The sequence below is a fragment of the Suricata suricatta genome, chromosome 4 (assembly GCF_006229205.1).
Source record: "Suricata suricatta isolate VVHF042 chromosome 4, meerkat_22Aug2017_6uvM2_HiC, whole genome shotgun sequence".
NCBI classification, from domain to species: Eukaryota; Metazoa; Chordata; class Mammalia; order Carnivora; family Herpestidae; genus Suricata; species Suricata suricatta.
Window position 1 is genome coordinate 116,887,784 of NC_043703.1, and position 18,689 is coordinate 116,906,472.

Consider the following 18,689-nt stretch of genomic DNA (forward strand, 5'->3'; position numbering starts at 1 on the left):
GCCCCCTGCTGTCCGGAGGCCGCGAGCCGCCCCCTGCGCGCTCGGGGACGCTGCCTCGCAACCCGCCGCTCCGCGCGCTCGCGCCCCTCCCGGACCGGGTCCGTCCCGTGCTTTTCCTGCCTCCCGAGCCCAGACCGCCAGCGGGCCATTCTTGCCCAGCCTGGAGACGCCCGCGATCTCGGCCCTCTGTTCTTTTTTTTTTTTTTTTATGTTTTTTACATAAAAACAGTGCGAGCAGGGGAGGGTCAGAGAGAGAGGGAGATACAGAATCCGAAGAAGTCTCCAGGCTCTGAGCTAGCTGTCAGCCCAGAGCCCGACGCGGGGCTTGAACCCACGAACCGTGAGATCATGACCTGAGCCGAAGCCGGACGCTTAACTGACTGAGCCACCCAGGCGCCCCACTCGGGCCTCTGTTCTGAGCCGCCCTCACGCCTCTGGCCCTCGCGCCCTAGGTGTGACACCTCCCCGTCCCCACTGAAACCTGGCTTCCGAACTCGGAGTGTGGGTTTCTCCCTCCAGAACAGGGGAGCTGTGGAGGGGCTTTAAGCAGGGAAATAGTTTTTAGATTTGCATATTAGAAAGATCGTTATGGCTCCAGCGAAGAGGAGAGACTGGGTTGGGTGGGGAACATTGGAGGCAAGGACACAGTTCTGAGGCTACTGCGATGGTCCAAGTGAGATTTGAGGTCTCAACGGGAGCTGGGGCAGCAGAGATGTAGTATACTTGGGAGGGGAAGGGAATGGAGTGACTGGATTGGGTGGCGAGGCTGAGAAAGGCGTCTGGCGTGGACAGCGCAGTGTGTGGAGGAGGGCTAGGTTTGGGGTAAAGGGGCCGACACTCAGTTTTGGAAGTGCCTGGCTTCAAGGTGCCTGCAGGACACCGCCCAGCAGAGAAGTAGGCTGGAGCCACAGACCGCGGACTCCTGAGAATGCAGTGGAAGCTGCCTCCTTGAGGATGGGTAAGGTTATCCAGCAAACCTGCCCCCACTCCCTTCTGGAATAATTCAGGCAGACGTCAGGCCAAAATTCAACTAAGCTTTTTCTCTAGCAGTAATTGTTTGCAGCATGTGGTCTGGTGTACCCTCCAGGCTTTACTAGTTCTTTTTGCTATTGCATTCTGGCCTGTGCAATCAATTATAATTGGTGTCGCACTTGGAGGAGTTGGAAGGACCTACTTAATGCCCTTCAAAGTGATCACCTAGGGGCGCCTGCGTGGCTCAGTCGGTTGAGTTTCCAGCCTCAGCTCAGGTCACGATCTCAGGTTCGTGGGTTCAAGCCCCTGTCGGGCTCTGCTGACAGCTAGCTCAGAACCTGGAGCCTGCTTCAGACTCTGTGTCTCCCTCTCTCTCTCTGACCCTCCCCTGCTCGCACTCTCAAAAATAAATAAAAAACATTAAAAAATTAAATTAAAAATATGTTAAAAAAATAAAGTGATCACCTAGTTGTATACTTACTCATTTCAGTATTGAGTGACTTCCATGTTTTGAGTCTCATAATTTCTCCTTTGGATTACTGTAATAACCTCACATTTTTTGCTTGATTCCTTAAAAATCATGGCTAGTGGGATTAGGGATATTTGCTAATTTTTCATTTTTCTTCACTGGTGTAATTAAAACTACCAAAAATATTTTCCTCAGAGGTGTGGTAGTGAACAAGCCTTTCTTCCTCAAACCACTTGGTTCAAATGAGGCCAAACTATGCCCAGCTCCGAGAGACCAGTGAGTTGGTGGTCTAGAGAATTGTCTGGAATTTAAAAAATGGTCATTTATCACCGAGTTGCTGAACTGTTAGCAGCTGGCTATCTCTGTAATCAGGTGGCCAGCACCCACTCTGGAAATGAAGTAGATACAGTAGAGGTGGAGGCGGACAGATGTTTGGCGTTATCAAGCAGTGCCAGAAACTAGCACTAAAGTAATTTTAGTTGGGTTTGTCACTTGTAAGAGACCCACATTAAACTTAAACTCACTGATTTCTGTTTGAATTCGTCCTTCCTTTACTGAAAATCAGTACTTTTGCTTATCTCCAACCTTCCTCTTCCTCATAATTTAACAATTCCTCACATTACGTTTTTGGACTGTCACTGCCCTAGAATCCTCCCCTTGGCTGTCAGAGTCCTCTGAAGTGAAAACCTGTCCATTATTTGCTTATCTAAAATCCTTCAGACTCTTCATCACGTACTGGAAAAAACCCAAGGTCTTTTATATGACTTAACTACTTACCTGTTCAACTAAAACCCACTGTGGTAATACTGGACTGCTTGTACCTCTCTGTACAAGCCATGCTACATGTAAGCTTGATTATATGGCTACCCATCTTGTATGCCACTTCAAGCCCTGTCTTCTCCACCTCCGTTTGCCCCACAGTAAACTTAAGGGTCCACAACTTGTGCATAACTTTCATCGCACTTATGGCTCTTGAAAACTATCAATTTATGTAGGTGTTTGTTTTTCCAAATGGTCCCTCAGCTCCATGACAGGATCTTGCTTTAGTCCTGTCAACCTGTCACCCAGCATGGCATGGGACAAAAAGCCGACGTGCTATGATTACTGAACAGAGCTGACAGTGGCCTCGCCATTCTAGCTCCACAATGTGTGAACTTGAAGCATTTTAGGAAAGGATTTACAGAACCTCACCAATCTTGGGCTTCCAAATCATTTCCAACTCAAGATTTCAAGTATAACTTCTTATGACAGAAGGGAATAAAAGGCCAGTTTTACTTTATGATTAAAAGTATAATGGCTTTTGTCACAACAAATGGGTATATCCTTTCTACATTTTACCTTTTTTCTCCCTGAACTTGAGATTCTCTAATCTTCACTTCTATTGGCCCATGGTTAATTCCTGCTTTTGTACTTCTAGTTACATCTGAGCTAACTGGAAAAAACTCGTTCAGGTGGATCTCTTTGAATACATCTTTTTTTACCTCATAGGGATGGTTTTAAACTGCAGTCACTTTGTTTTATGGAGCCTTCTTGCACTCATGAACAAACAATTTTTACAGATGCACTCCAAAGAAACAGACTGGTCTCATTACGAACTATTTGAAGTCAGAGCATTTGTGCCACCATCTGAAAAACAGTGAAAAATTCTTAACACACCTCTCAGTTACAACCCCCTTCCCAGGCAGCTGTAAGGATTGATTAAGATAACCTGCTGGAGGATTCCCAACAGGTAGGTTCCCCTAAAAAGTGCTACTCAAAATGCTCATCAGCCATGAGATAAAGAGCTTGGCCAGAATTCTGAATCAGTATTGGGCTCCTTTCATGTAGAAAATACACAAAAAATATCAGTTGAGCTAAACTGTGCCCAGACACTAACATTCTAGTGCAAACTCCCTTGTCTTTTCACAGAACATAAACAAAAAGTTCAGAGCAGGAGCCAGTCCAAGCTTTTGGAATATCCAGCATCAATTTTACTATGAGCCCTAAACCTCCAAGTAAAATCCAGAAACTTCCCTAGCCTCTCTTGCAGCCAGGACACAGATATGTGACCTAGATCTGCCAACCAGAGGCACCCATGTTTTTGAGACACCTGTATGTTTTTGTTTTTACTTTTTTAATTTATCACCGATGTACATTTTTTATTAGGAAGACACATGAAAGGAAGATGGTTCTAGGTAAAATTCTTCATTTTGGTCCGGGCTGATGAATCTAGCTTTAGGGAGGTGCTGAGGCAGAGACTGACATCTAGTGGCCAGAAATAATGGTGCGGGCAATAATGTCCATTCCGAGCCCTTCAGCAATGAGGAATTAGCTAGAGGCCCAAGGCATGGTTTAGACATTGTTCTTGGCTATGTAGCTTTGAAGCCCCAACTCTGGCCCTCTCAAAGATTATTTGGGTTATTCTACTACTCATTTATAAAGTTTAAAACAGCATTCCAACTTAGCCATTAGACACATTTTTGTGAGAGACTTTAATCCTACTACCGAAATGTAAATGTATCCAAAAAAAAAATCCCAAATTGACTGATAGCTTACCTATACCTTATACAAAATAGGAGTGTCAACCCATATTATTTAGTCACATTAACTTCTAAATTTTAACTCTAATCAAAAGGTCAAAATAAATACAGCTGTGCTGTTTTGAATTAAAATTAGACACCTGTAATTTGGACCTCTAAAAAGAACTCTAATATTTCTCCTACAATAACAAAAATTGGCTGTTTGGGGTGAGCGATGTCTTACAGATGCTGAGCACTCAGCTCAAGGTCAGAAAATCAGCAATCCCCTGTCTCCTCTCCCTTTTCTCAATCTCACAGCCAGGATATGCAAAAGAGGAGAAAGGAGACTACTAATTTTTTGTCTGGGATAGGTTTCGGCCTCTGTAATCATAGGCTTAGTTTGTTTCTTGGGGTGGGGCCCTGGTGTTATAGAATGTTTATTTAGGGACTTCCTTTTCCTCTAAGAGTTAACGAAACAATTTAGCTACTAAACAATAGGCAGAAGACAACCTTCCATAGAAGCAAAAGTCTCAAGCTTCACATTTAAATAGAAATGTGTGTTAAGACATAATCAGTCATTTCTTTCTTTTAATATATTTTTATTCTGATGATGTTACAAAAGTAGATACAAAATACTTTCTTTAAAAGTACAATGAACTGACTTAGAAAAATAGATAAAGCCCCTAAAGGTTTAAAAATACAACATAAACTTTCATGTAAAGAACATTTAAAAATATCTTAGATGGTAACCAAGGCTAACTTATGCAAACTATTTTTGAAGTAGACCAAACACAGAATGTTCTATAAAAAAACCTATAGCATGCTGGTAATCCACTTGGATTTACAGAACACTTGTTTGGAACAGAATCTGAGAATGAAAGAAAACCCAAGTGAACTTTAATGCAGTCGCTCCCATAAAGTCACTGCTATCACATGTAATATCATCCACCAAAGGCTTTTATGGTCTGAAATATCAAAGTCTAATGCAAACACACGAGGAAGACTGAGGGACAACTATTTTCCCTCTCTGACAGGATTCTACAATAGTAAAAACCAAATCCACTTACTGAACTGATTCCAGGAGGAAATAACGTCCCTTTTGAAGGTGCTCAGTGTTTGGGGTCTCAGCCAGCATCTCTCAGGCCACAGTTGTGCCGCCAGGGGACAGCCTCCTGTAGCCAGGCACCTAACACCAGCACCCTGGCCGCTGCCGCTCAGAAACAAATTTCTAAGGCTTGTACTCTTTGGGGCTGATTTGTTTATGCTGATGAGGTAACGATGTTATGTTTAGAAGCTCCACTTCTCGTAGAACCCCACTGCTCAGAAAGTCAATGGTGTAATCAGAAAACCTCAACAATGTCTGCAAAAGTTAAAAGCACCAGCAGACTGCTTTTCATGCCTCTGCACTACTAGGAAAGCTTTCGCTCTGTTATCGAAGTCATGATGAAGAAGTACAGATTTGCACTTCTCAAGCAGGTAGCTACAGAAGCTAGGGCTCTCTACAAGTCGAAGATGAAAGGAAATACTTTGTTAGCTGGTAGCCCTGTAAAAAATCACTCTATTCAGAGTCTGGAGAATAAAGGATACATTTGGCTATGAAAATGAAAACCACAGTAACAAGAAGTTTCAATATTTAAACAAAAACCGGCACATCATTGTCCAGAAGTTTTTTAAAGGCCCAGAAACTAAAGCGCCATAGAACTACCTGCATAATTTAGCAAGCACTCTCCACCCCATGACTGGAGGGGGGCGGGGAGCAGCAGACACTGACAGGAGGTGACCTCTGATTTGGAGGGGCAGGGGGTATGTCGTGGAACAGGCAGACCCTGGGCCCAGGGAGATAAATCACAAGAGATAACAGTCCAAGACAGACTGATTTCTTCCAACGCTTCTCAGGGGCTGGCCCTCAAGCCCAGTCAGGAGGGCATCATCTGCTCCCCATTCTCTGGTCTTCCTGCCCTCCACTCCCCCGCTTTAGACGTAAACAAAAACAGTGTTAACTTAATGGTTAGGTGTGTTGTTGGTTAAGCCCGATTAGCCCGAGAGCCTGGTAATGGTTTGTTTTTTTTAAAGGACGTTCTGATCTTAAATTACCAACAAATTTTTTATTTATGTCTAGCATGTGACCATCTTTGGTTCGTTTTGGGAGTGAGTCATGAAGGGGGGCGGGGGGGATTCCTGGCACTGAAAATAAATGGAGAAATGTGAGAACTCTTTTAAGAATTACAAAATATCAGAAATGATGAAAAGTACAACCCTAGTTGAGAAATATAATTTCATTCCTTGAAGACTTAATTAAAGCCAAAGTTGAGAGGCAGTAATGTTCTAGGAGGCATCTAGAAACCTGCTTTCTTGTTAATGATCAACATGAACACACAGGACACCTGACAGGGACCCTTGGATAAGCTTAAATCATGGATTGTGGAATGTTTCAGATGGCTTTTCTCTCTTTTTCATGAGGGATTCATTACCCCACTTTTTAATTCCTGAAATGATGGATGGTTTTAGCCTAAAATAGATGAAATGCTTTGTTTCCTTTAAAATTCTGGGTATCTGGGTATGAAACTGAATTATTACAAAAATGGGAGTTCCGAAGCAATTCTTCATACTTTTGTAGGACACTAAAAATAAATAACAACAAAAAAACTTAACAAATCTAATCTTTTATCAAAACCATCGAGGGAGTTGGTTAGTACTCGCAAAAGTCACGGCTCTGAAACCCAGAATGCAGACGAACGCAGAGCAGCACCGGTCTGGCAAGCCTTCAGTATACCCATGCCCGGAACATTCTCGACAGGTAGCTGGAGTTCACTGCATCCTAGAAACCTGACGGCCTTTATTTCACTAAAGGGGAAGATTCTTTTTATCCCAATAGAAGAATTTCAAGTTTCGATACAAAAACAATCAAAACAGGATTAAACCCCTTATGGGGATTCCATCCATCCTTGGACTACTTGAAGGAAGATGTTTTTTACTCATTCCTCCCATTTTGTTTCCTTTCAACACACACACACACACACACACACACACACACACACACGGTAGCACACCAAACTTTAAGCTGAGTTATAAAATGTGTACACCTTCAAGGTTTTTTATTATGGTCTTCCTTAAGTTTTATCCTTATTGGGATAAAGTTTAGGTATTTCTACACTACTCCTAACTAAGTCTCAAGTCACAATAAAAACATGTAGAAGTAATTCTTTTTTGTTTTTTTTTAAAGGACACTCAAAAGAAAATCATCAAGTACTCTGAGTACTTTCTTCCATTCTCCTATCCAGAATGTCAAGGCCTCTGAAAAACAGCATGAATGAAAATAGTGGTTCTGAGACCTAAATTTGTTATAATTTTTTGCAGTCTTTTTCTAAGCGAAAAGCTACCTATTTGAATGAATCTGAATGAAGCATTTCAAAATAAAAATTCAAAAGACTATCCTTATATGCCTTAAGAAAATTATTTATGATATACACACTCCTAAAAATTTAGATAGGTTTATGTAAATAAAATCCCAAATAAAGATTAAAAAATAAAGTCATTTTAGACATAACTCTGGTTACTCCCATACCAACCACACAGGTCATATGAGGATTCAAAATGCAATCACGGATTTTGAAAAAATAAACACACATATATATTCTTACCTATAAAAACACTAGCATACAAACTTCAAACTAAAAGGATATCCAAAGTAACACACAAATGTTCTAAATCTTAAGGAAACTTAAAAATACCTCTTCTATTTGTAAATAAAAGCAGAATAAAACTGATCTGATTGCATTAGGTAATTTGCTCTGGAAATCTGTTAATAAATTATTGCTGGGAATTCTCAATAGCCATTATGCTGTTACCTGAAGCACATTTTCTTCAGTAAAAGCATAAATAAACTAATAGACTACATGTTAGTCATCACATATTACAACCAAGTATGACTCTGACAATAACAGGAGTGGTCACACAGTGCCTCAGATTCAGTCATGTCTTGAATTTCTCACTAAAGGATTAGGCCAACCTACCTTTGGGACAATTTTATCAGTAGATAAAAACAACAGGTGTCTTTTTATCCTGTTCTCTTAAAGTCTGTATCATTAGTCTATAACAGATAGCAATGACAGAGTTCTAGCAGATGAGCAAGAGGGGAACTGTGTTCTAGAAGAAACATTTATCTGTCTTTTGATCCAAGCTTCTCAATTAATTCCTGAAGAGGTGCCAACTCACGCCTATCAATCAGATTAAACTCCTAAAAAAGAGAAGAAAAGTAAAATTTAAAAACAGATCTAACATTAAGAATTCCACAAATCAGAGAAGGGATTCCTAACCCTAGTTTTCTGAAATCCAAAAAAAATGGTAAAATCATCTTTGTGAACTTTTTGGTTTTTTTGAGAGTGAGAGAAAGTGACAGAGAGAATGCACTCGTGCCCAAGCAGGGCAGAGGGGCAGAGGAAAAGAGAGAATCCCAACCAGGTTCCATACAGCATGAAACCCAACACGGGGCTCAATCCCAACAACCCTGGGATCATGACCTCAGCCAAATCAAGAGTTGGATGCTCAACCCACTGAGCCACCAAAGCACCCCTGTAAACATTTTTAAATGGTATCATTTTTATTCATTTTTTTGAAATATAGGGAGACTAAATAAACAACTGTATGTATTAGCATGGCCTTCACTGAGTAAAACATTAAAATCAAAAAGCTGTATGTATGTTTGCATTTACATGGAAATGATCTTAAAACTATACAATGAACTTTTGATAGTGGCCACCTCCTGAGCTCTGGATCTATTTCTTTCATAGATCTATACTCTACCTACGTCTATACGATGTCTGTGTCTATTTTTTTTTTAATGTTTATTTATTTTTAACAGAGAGGCAGAGCGCAAATGGGGGAGGGGCAGAGAGAGAGAGAGACAGAGACACAGATTCAGAAGCAGGCTCCAGGCTCTGAGCTGTCAGCACAAAACCCAATGTGGGGTTTGAACTCACAAACCGTGAGCTGAAGTTGAACGCTTAACCGACTGAGCCACCCAGGTGCCCCTGTTTGTGTCTATTCTATAGCTCTACTACACTCCCATCCTCTACCTGTACCTCCACATCTGCATCAGCACCTACACTAGACCTAGAACTCTGCTGTGCGACAATCTCAGAAGGAAGACCAAGAGCACAGTACATTTTATAAATGAAATACACAGGATCTACTATAAAACTACGGCTTTCCTACCAAAAAAGTGTCTAGATACATGCAGTTACATTTGCACATAAAATTATATATCTCTAAGGCTGCTTTAATAACTTTTTAAACAATGTGAATTATTATTTTTTAAATGCTCCTTTTTTATATATTTTGAGAGAAAGCAGAAGGGTGGCAGAGAGGGAGAGAGAATCCCACTGACAGTGCAGAGCCTGATGTGGGGCTCACCCCCACGAACCATGACATCATGACCTGAGCCGAGACCAAGAGTCAGAAGATTAAACAACTGAGCCACCCAGGTGCCCCTATTTTGATTTTTAAAAGTTCCAATTTCAATTAAGAGCCCATAAGTAATAGGCCACATCTCTGAAGAGGGTGGTCCTTCTTGAAGTTTCTAGCTGATGATTTCGTAAGATGTGGCCTGAAATGGTACTTCTGGAAGCTTGAACCAAGAAAGGAGCTAACAAGTTCTTCCAAAAGTTTCTCTTCCAGGCATAGCCATCTCATGAAACAACCCAACTGCGGACGGTTACTCATAGTTTCCCTTTGCTCGGCAGCGGCAATGAAAAAGGAGGGTACGGAAAGCTGTCCTGGGATTCTGGTGCTCCGTGTCATATCCTAACCAGAGACCCAGCGGGGCACAGCCAGAGGCAGAAGGCCCAACATGGGGGGGAAGAGGGGTGCTTTCGATGTTGCTCTGCACACCAATAACACAGAACAGAGAAAAGAGAGAATCCTGCTTATACTTTCATTCTATGTCTACAAATTAGACAACTCTATAAATTCTCTTTATTAAAATTACTAATCAACTGTGTCTAAGACAAAGGACAAAGAAGTCAAAGTGGTTCAACTTACCTGAACAAAGAAGATAAAGTGCTTAAAGGAGGTGTTGAGGTGGGCCTCCTCTTGCAGCTGCATCACAGAATCAAAGTGCTGGTGATAAATATGGGCATAAACCCGGAACAGGCGCTTTAGAATGGTCTTCGCCACAGACATGAAGTTTTTGGGAAATGGGACACCTGTAATCAAATACATACATACATATGTATGTGTGTGTGTGTGTATACACATACATATATATATATCAATTGGTCTTTTATCTAACAAAACAGCAGAAAGTTTAGAAACTGCCATATGCAACTCCAACACACAAACACATTCACAAATAGAAGCCTGTTTTCCATATATATATTTTTTAAAGGACAAAGGAAAAAAAAAATCCCAAACAAATATGAGGTATCCTTACGTAGCATGCTATTCTGACTGCCTTAGACTAATAGGCATAGGCACCAAATCTATGAGGTGCTGTTGAATCAAATTTAAAATAAACATAATTTGAGGCGCCTGGGTGGTGTTGAGCGTCCAGCTTCAACTCGGGTCATGATCTCATGGTTCGTGGGTTTGAGCCCCGCATCGGCTCTGTGATGACAGCTAGCTCAGAGCCTAGAGCCTGTCTTCGGATTCCGTGTCTCCCTTTCTCTTGGACACTCCCCTGCTCATGCTGTCTCTCTCTCTCAAAAATAAATAAAACATTTAAAAAAATTATAAAAATAAATAAACATAATTTTAGCTATCTAATATTAGAGAGTTTCTTCCTAAGATTAAATGCAACAAGAATAAGTATTTTGATTATAAATTAAAAAAACTTTTATTTCTGTAATCTGTAACGCTAAAAAATATTTACACTCACACATGCACTCAACTAGGAATGAAAATTCTAAGAGAAAAAGGCATTATAATCTATGGTCTACAAATAAAGTCTTTTATCTTCTGAATTACTCTGAAAAACTAATTTTCTTCCTTAAATTAGGAGTCTCCAGCTTTTATTTTATCTTTTCAAAGTGCTATTTTCATTTCCCTGTAGCATAAGACAGAGACAGACTTCCTGAAAAGGGAGGAAGGGCACCTCACCATCTTGCAAAGAAAATGAACACTTCCTTAGAAATGAACTGAGAGATGGTTTGCTAATCTCCCTCCAAGCAGTGTAGGTGGGGGACGTGTCTCCTGACACACACGCCTGAGAATTCCAGCTGACAAGATCAAAGTCTTAGAAAACAGAGACAGAAGGACAATACAGTGGCACGGAGTACACTACATAAACATGCAAGAAGTCATCAGCTTCCAAAGTGACCTAGATCAGACAGCCTTAAAGGCTACTCCACAGCACTACTCAAGAAGAATTTTCCTGGTGCTCCTGGGCGGCTCAGTCGGTTAAGCATCCGACTTCAGCGCTGACAGCTCAGAGCCTGGAGCCTGTCTTCAGATTCTGTGTCTCCCTCTCTCTCTGACCCTCCCCTGCTCATGCTGTCTCTCTCTCTCTCTCTAAAATAAATAAAACCTTTAAAAAAAATTTCCTTTCTTCAATCTTTCAGAAAACAAAAGTTAAAACACTTTTTTCTTTCCTGCATTTTATTTCTCAACCAGTCCTTAATAGCCTGAAATTTAATGTATTTTGCTCTTGCAAGCTAATTTTTCTGGTTTCTAACCTCATCAGTCTTGGCTAACAACTTGCATTTTCATTTTGTTTCAACTTTTTTTTTTTTAAGGTAAGCTCTATATCCAATGTGGGGCTTGAACTCACAACCCTGAGATTAAGAGTCATATGCTCGCTCTACTGACGAAGCCAGACAGGTGCCCCTAACAACTTGCATTTTCAAACATAATCCTGGAGCTTGTGGTCATGTTTTTCTGGACTGGGTCTTGTATTCCCACATTGAATAGATGGACTTTTAAGTCAAACTCTTTTCTGAGAATTTACAAATGTGCATCTTGCTAATAAAAGGAATAGTAATAATTTGGATGTATTCGTTCAAAATAAGTAATAAACAATACTTTCCAATAATTGGCAGAAAATGTGGATAAAAGAGGGGGGAAAGGATTCCAGGACAATTAGGCCGTTTACTGAAGAATAGAAAGCTGAGGAAAAGAGAATAAAAAGCTGTAAGTATTCTTTGTCTTCCATAAACAGGAAGATCCCCTTTAATGAATAAAGAACTGTAAGTAATTTGTTTCAAACCAAGTACTTTCCAAGCTGAATTTAACAGAAACACACAAGCACAGTCAATATACAATCAAGAATCAATGAGAGAGCAAAAGAAGGTTTAATAATAAAATGGAAAGGCTGACCTACAGCAAACAGCCCAGGTGTAACATGATACAAGCCTTCCCCCGAAAGAACCACTGATTAGACTGCAAAAAGGAATCTGTCATGGTCTGAATGTGTGTATCCCCTCAAGACTCCTATGTTGAAATCCTAACACCAGATGACGCGATTAGGGGGCAGGACTCTGGGAGGGATCAGGTCACAAGCAGCGAGCCCTCAGGAGTGGGAGTGTGCCCAAGAGGCCCCAAAGAACTTCTGCCGGTTCCCTTCCACCGTGCGAAGACTAGGCGAGAAGTCGGCAGTCTGAGACCCAGAAGTGGGCCTTCACCAGGACCCAACTACGCTGGCAGCCTGATCTTGGACTTCCAGCCTCTAGAACTGAAAGGAGCTTTCTGTTATTCATCAGCCAAAAATTTTTGTTATTAGCAGCCAGAACAGACAAGACAGAATCCAAACTGCTGCTCATAAGACAATCTTAAACGAAAATGACAAGCAGTGATCTCACGAACAGTGATGCCAAAATCTTAATCGAAATATTAACAAATGAAAAACAGGATTCCAGTAAAACATTAAAAATATACATACACTGGAGAAAAACTCATGGTGACCAACAGCAGACACAGGGAAAGTATCACAAAAGTCAACAACTGTTTTTAAAAATTCACACACCTCTAAGCAAAAGCAAGATTCCTGCTTAATGCTGAAGTACCAGAAGCACTCACATCAAAGTAAGGAAACAAGAGGATGTCTGCCATCATCACCCTTACTCAGCACTACTCTGGGGCAATTTGATAAGAGTTATGCAAGAAACATCCGTATCAGAAAGGAAGAGGCAAAATTAATATTGTCTTAGTATGATGTGATTGCATTCTTCAAAAACACAAGAAAACCAACCCCAAATAACTAAAATAATCAGAATCTGATGGTCAATTTCTATTAAAATTTGTAAGAAAATCAACAGCTTTCCTATATACTAAACATTTAGAAGGCAGATATCAATTTAAAAAACACAATGTCTAGGGATAAACTTAAGGAACTTGAAAGATTAAAATAAACCATAGAACTGTGTAAGAGAGGCTGGGTGGCCGCTGCCGCCATCATGCCAGCCCCTCGGGTCTCAGTGAGGCCGGGTGACGCTCCAGAATGGGAGACAAGCCAATTTGGGAGCAGATTGGATCCAGCTTCATTCACATTACTACCAGTTATTTGATAATGACAGAACCCAACTAGGCACAATTTATATTGATGCATCCTGCCTTACGTGGGAAGGACAGCAGTTCCAGGGGAAAGCTGCCATTGTGGAGAAGTTGTCTAGCCTTCCATTCCAGAAAATCCAGCACGGCATCACAGTGCAGGACCATCAGCCCACACCAGATAGCTGCATCATCAGCATGGTTGTGGGCCAGCTCGAGGCTGATGAAGACCCTATCATGGGGTTCCACCAGATGTTCCTATTAAAGAACATCAACCATGCTTGGCTTTGCACCAATGACATGTTCAGGCTTGCCCTGCACAACTTCGGCTGACCTCCTCCCAGCCAGGCACTCATGCTGTTTCCTCCTCCCTCCTCTTCCCAATACCATTCACACTCCTCCAGATGCCCCAAATATCATACACAAACAAGCAGGGCCGTGGTGGGAGTGGGCGCAGGGCGCTGCTGCTACTGGGGTGTTGGGCATGATGTTTGGACACTAGACTAGTTGCATCTGACGGGAGAAGTTTGGGTTGTACCAGCGCATGCCTTGGAAAGACTTAAGTTATGCAAAAGGTGGTCTCTCTCTCTCTCTCTTTTTTTTAAATCTACTGACGAGTTGCTCTAGTAACCCAAAGAAGTGAAGGAGAAAGCAGCTGCCTCACTGCCCGGATACTGATTCGTTCGGATGTTTCAATGCCTCATGATACAATAAAACCACAAAAACTTTCTTAAAAAAAAAAAAAGAACTGTATAAGAGGAAGAAATAAAAGACACAAGTAAATGAAGAAATATATCTTGTTCTTGGGTAGAAAGACTCAGTATTGTCAAGAGAACAAGACTGCCTATATTCAACTACAACTTGAATGAAATAATAATCAAAATCTCACAAATATTTTTATCTTACCCTGCCAAAATGATTCTGAGTTCTTTGGAAGAATAAATATCCCAAAATATCTGTGAATATTCTGAAAAAGAAGAGCAAGGAAGAGAGACTAGCCCTACAAGATGCTCGAAGATATATGGCTACAGTTATTAAAACACTGTGGAATTCCTATAGGAACAGATAAAGAGAATGAAAGACTCCAAATTATGTGGCAGTCTGGTGTACACATAAGATAATCCAGGGAGAAAAGACACATGTATTTGATAAATGGTGTTAGATGACAAACTGATTAGCATTTATAACGAAAAAAATGGAAGGAAAGTTGACAAAAAAATTTTTGGCAAGAACAAGGATTTAAACATAAAAACAAAATCACAGAAGTACTACATGAAAACACAGACAAATGTTTTTATAATCTTGAAATAAGGAAAACCTTTCTAATCATTGTACTGAAATCCACAGTTTTTGTTTAATTTTTTTAATGTTTTTTATTTATTTTTGAGAGGCAGAGAGAGATAGCACGAGCAGGGGAGGGGCAGAGAGAGGGGGAGACACAGAATCTGAAGCAGGCGCCAGGCTTTGAGCTGTCAGCACAGAGCCCAATGCAGGGCTCGAACCCACGAACTGTGAGATCATGACCTGTGAGATCATGACCTGAACTGAAGCCAGATGCTTAACCAACTGAGCCACCCAGGCATCCTGAAATCCACATTTTAAAGGAAAAGATCAATAGGACAAAATAAGAAAGTTACATAGAGCAAGAATACCTCCAAAATAAGACAAAACGCAACTTGGGGGAAAATACATACAAAATACACAACAACGAGCTAATATCCTTACCATACAAAGAAACGCACAAAGGACAGAAACAGAAAGCAATGATCAATAAACCAAATCAGTAGTTTTTAAAGGTACAGTAAAACAATTTCATCTACCCAAATTGAAAGGAATAAAAATTGAGTAGCCAATAAGTATTAGTGAAGAAACACAGGCAGACACAAACACCACTGGAGGGAGTTTGCATGTACAATCTTTTTGGAGAGGAATTTAGCAGTCTTTATTATTATTTTTTTTAAGTAACAGTATTAAAAAAAACATAACGCATTTATCAGTTAAAAAGAAAAACAGTTCAACATTATAACTTACCAATCTTGGAAGGAAAAAGAGTTTCATCATCAAGCTGATCCTGAACCCAAGTCATCAAATAGTCAATGTATTTTGGTGCAGAACATTTGATTGGCTTTTTAATATTGGTACCATCTGCCCAATGATATTCGTATCTGGGAGAAAAAGATTTTATTGATAGGAGTTTTCAAAAACATTAACCAATGTACAATTCGTAATCAAAATAAGTCCACCATTTTCTCCACAGACATTACATACAACTTTAGTAAATTATCTCTCAAGTTCTACTGAAGAATACTCAAAGTTCCCTATAGAATTATCCTGAAATATGATACTATAGTTGAAAGAGAAAAGGGGGATAATGTGGCAGCTCACAGTGCCTAAATGGATTTTTTTTAACACAGTCCTAGGAAAGGTAAAGGAACTACACCTTCCAGGCAGAGGGTGCTGAGGACTGGGTAAGAGTCTGATGCATCCATACCCAACTCTGCAAGAGTTCGCAGATGGTAAGACTTTCTTGGAGAGGGTACTAAAGAAACACCGTTAGGCATGCATCTTTTTCTCTCCCCCTTTGCTGAACTTAAATGATTAATAAGACTTCTGCAAACCTTCACTGTGTGAGGCATTTAAGCCACAGAGAAGTTTAATTAATAAAACTTAACACAAAATAAAAACATCCCTCCGAAATACTGTAATTAAAAATGGGACTATAAACTTGGGGCACCTGGGTGGCTGTCCATTAAGTGTCTGATATCAGCTCAGGTCATGATCTCACAGCTGGTGGGTTCAAGTACCATGTCAGGCTCTGAGCCTGCTTTGGATTCTGTGTCTCCCTCTCTCTCTGTTCCTCCCCCACTTGCACGCAGTCTGTCTCTCTCCCTCAAAAATTAATAAAGATTAAAAGAAAATTATTTTTAAATAGGACTGCAAACTCATTAGAGACCTTACCTTCCCCTTATACCTGTAGCAAATAAGGAAGGACAATTTTTTTCCAAGGGGTAAATATCTCAATACCCTCTATCATCATATAAAATAATCATTTAGTATTGGGAAAAAAGATTAGAAACACAGTAAAACATCAATCCCACCGCACCTTGACTTAACATTATGGGTGATAAAGAGTTCCATGTTTCTTAATATTTTTTGAAGTTTATTATAGCCAAATGTTTAATTTTTAAAGTTTACTCATTTATTTTGAGAGACAGAGAGAACACGCACACATGCATTCATAAGCTGGGGAAGAGCAAAGAAGGAGCAAGAGAATCCCAAGCATACTCCAAGCTGACAGTACGCAGCCCAAGGCAGGGCTTGATCTCACGAACTCTGAGATTATGACCTGAGCTGAGATCAAGAGTCTGACACTTACCCAACTGAGCCACCCAGGTGCCTCTACAGTCGGACTTTTATTTTTTATATATTTATTTATTTTTAATATAGTTTATTGTCAAGTTGGTTTCCATATAATACCCAGTGGTCATCCCAACAAGGGCCTCCTCCATGCCCATCACCCATTTTCCCCTCTCTCCCACCACACCATCAATCTTCAGTTTGTTCTCAGTCTTTAAGAGTCTCCTATGGTTTGCCTCCCTTCCTCTCCTTAACTATTTCCATGCCCTCCCTATAGTCCTCTATTAAGTTTCTCCTGTTCCACTTATGAGTGAAAACATGTGGTATCTGTCTTTCTCTGCCTTATAGCCAGAGCCACTTTTAAAACCTAGTTTCTTTAAGCCAGATAATTAAAGTAGCACAATTTGGAAGTAATAAACACTAAATAAGCACAAGAAAAACTTGAACATTACTTACTATAATGCAATTAAATACTAAATACCACATACCAAAATATTTAAGAATAACTAAAAGCTTCTAAGGAAGTATTCAAGAACTCATAAAACTAAACTACTTTTACACATGCAAACAGATAAGAAAAACAGAAAAGCTTTATAATTTGATTTATATCAATTAGTTGTTAGCTTTATTTAGTACTTTGAATACCATTATAATAGGCAGTATATGTACCTTGGACCTGCAGACATGACTGGACAGCTTGCTTCAGTGCAAAATTCTGTAATAGTTCCATATAACATGTTGATCTGGTTGAAGAAATCCACAGCTGGAAAGATAACAGGAAAATTGTGTTAAAATGTTTGTGCAAACACAATAAAACATCAGACCTCTCAGCTGAAGAAAAATTACGATGCCTTCAAGTTCCTGAGTAAATCCTCAGGAGATTCAACAATCCAGAGGTAATGCAAATTCTCTCCTCTTTTTAAGTTGTTTCTTCTCAAGCTCTTTTTTATTTTATGTTTATTAAAACATAAACATTCATTTTTAATATATACTAAGCTTTTAACCAGCATAGAAGGAAAATAAAACATTACCGATAATTAACTTAATGGTGACTATCTGATCATTAGAATTTATAATTTGATTATGTCCAAGGAAATAAAAAAATCTATTGCTTCCTATCAATCTGGATCCGATAATCAGGAGAAAGTGTCGGGGAATAAACTGTGAAGGAGAATGTGTATCAGCTATACTAAAGGCATCTAAAAAAATCTTATAAAAAACCTGAAGCTTAGGGGCGCCTGGGTGGCTCGGTCAGTTGAGCATCCGACTTCGGCTCAGATCATGATCTCACGATTTATGGGTTCAAGCCCCAAACTGGGCTTGTTGCTGTCAGCCTCTCCCCTTTTTCTACCCCTCCTCCACTGTACTCTCCCAAAAATAATTAAAAAAACAAAAAACACCTGAAGCATAATGCATGCTGAGGACATCGGATAATATCCCTTACCTCAGAGACTCCAGCTCAGAGAAGGGACAAAATTGAAAGAAAGAGTACAACATACAAGAATTCAGAGAAAAGACAACATCTTGAGGGACTGAGGTCAGCTAGATATGGAAGAAAATGGAGGAAGAAGGGGTAAGTAATGAACTCATCTGAGTGAAATGTTCCTCTACAAAGACACCTGCATAAGCTTTGCAAAGTTTTAAAAAAAATGTTTCAGTTCCCTATCTAAAGGAGTACCTAAAAACCAACCAGGGAGTTTCCAAGTTTCTTAAAAATCAAGTAGATAAAAAAGTTCCACCTTGTCAAAAGGATTTTTATATAAAACTCCCTCAATTATAAATCTTCCTCTTAATTAGTCATGTTCCTAAGAAAGTAACAGGCACTCAATATTCACTCGAAACAAAGAGTATGCCCAGATGGTGTGCTGGTTTATTGGTCTAAAACAACTGTTCTCAAAACGTGGTCCAGGGAT

At 40.1% G+C, this 18,689-nt stretch overlaps 1 protein-coding gene and 1 pseudogene across 1 annotated transcript in view; one reads left to right on the forward strand and one right to left on the reverse strand.

The window, feature by feature from the left end:
* Nucleotides 1-6,154: 6,154 nt before the first annotated feature.
* The window catches only part of MOB1A (MOB kinase activator 1A), a 19,224-nt gene continuing 6,689 nt past the window's right edge, over nt 6,155-18,689 (reverse strand). Inside the window, exons 3-6 of the mRNA XM_029937621.1 lie at nt 17,446-17,539; nt 15,451-15,584; nt 9,979-10,142; nt 6,155-8,176 (exon numbers count right to left, since the gene is read on the reverse strand). Coding sequence (XP_029793481.1) covers nt 8,099-8,176; nt 9,979-10,142; nt 15,451-15,584; nt 17,446-17,539 — 470 coding nt within the window. The 3' untranslated portion in view covers nt 6,155-8,098. The remainder of the gene's footprint in view (nt 8,177-9,978; nt 10,143-15,450; nt 15,585-17,445; nt 17,540-18,689) is intronic.
* On the forward strand, nt 13,370-13,849 carry LOC115289975 (annotated as a pseudogene).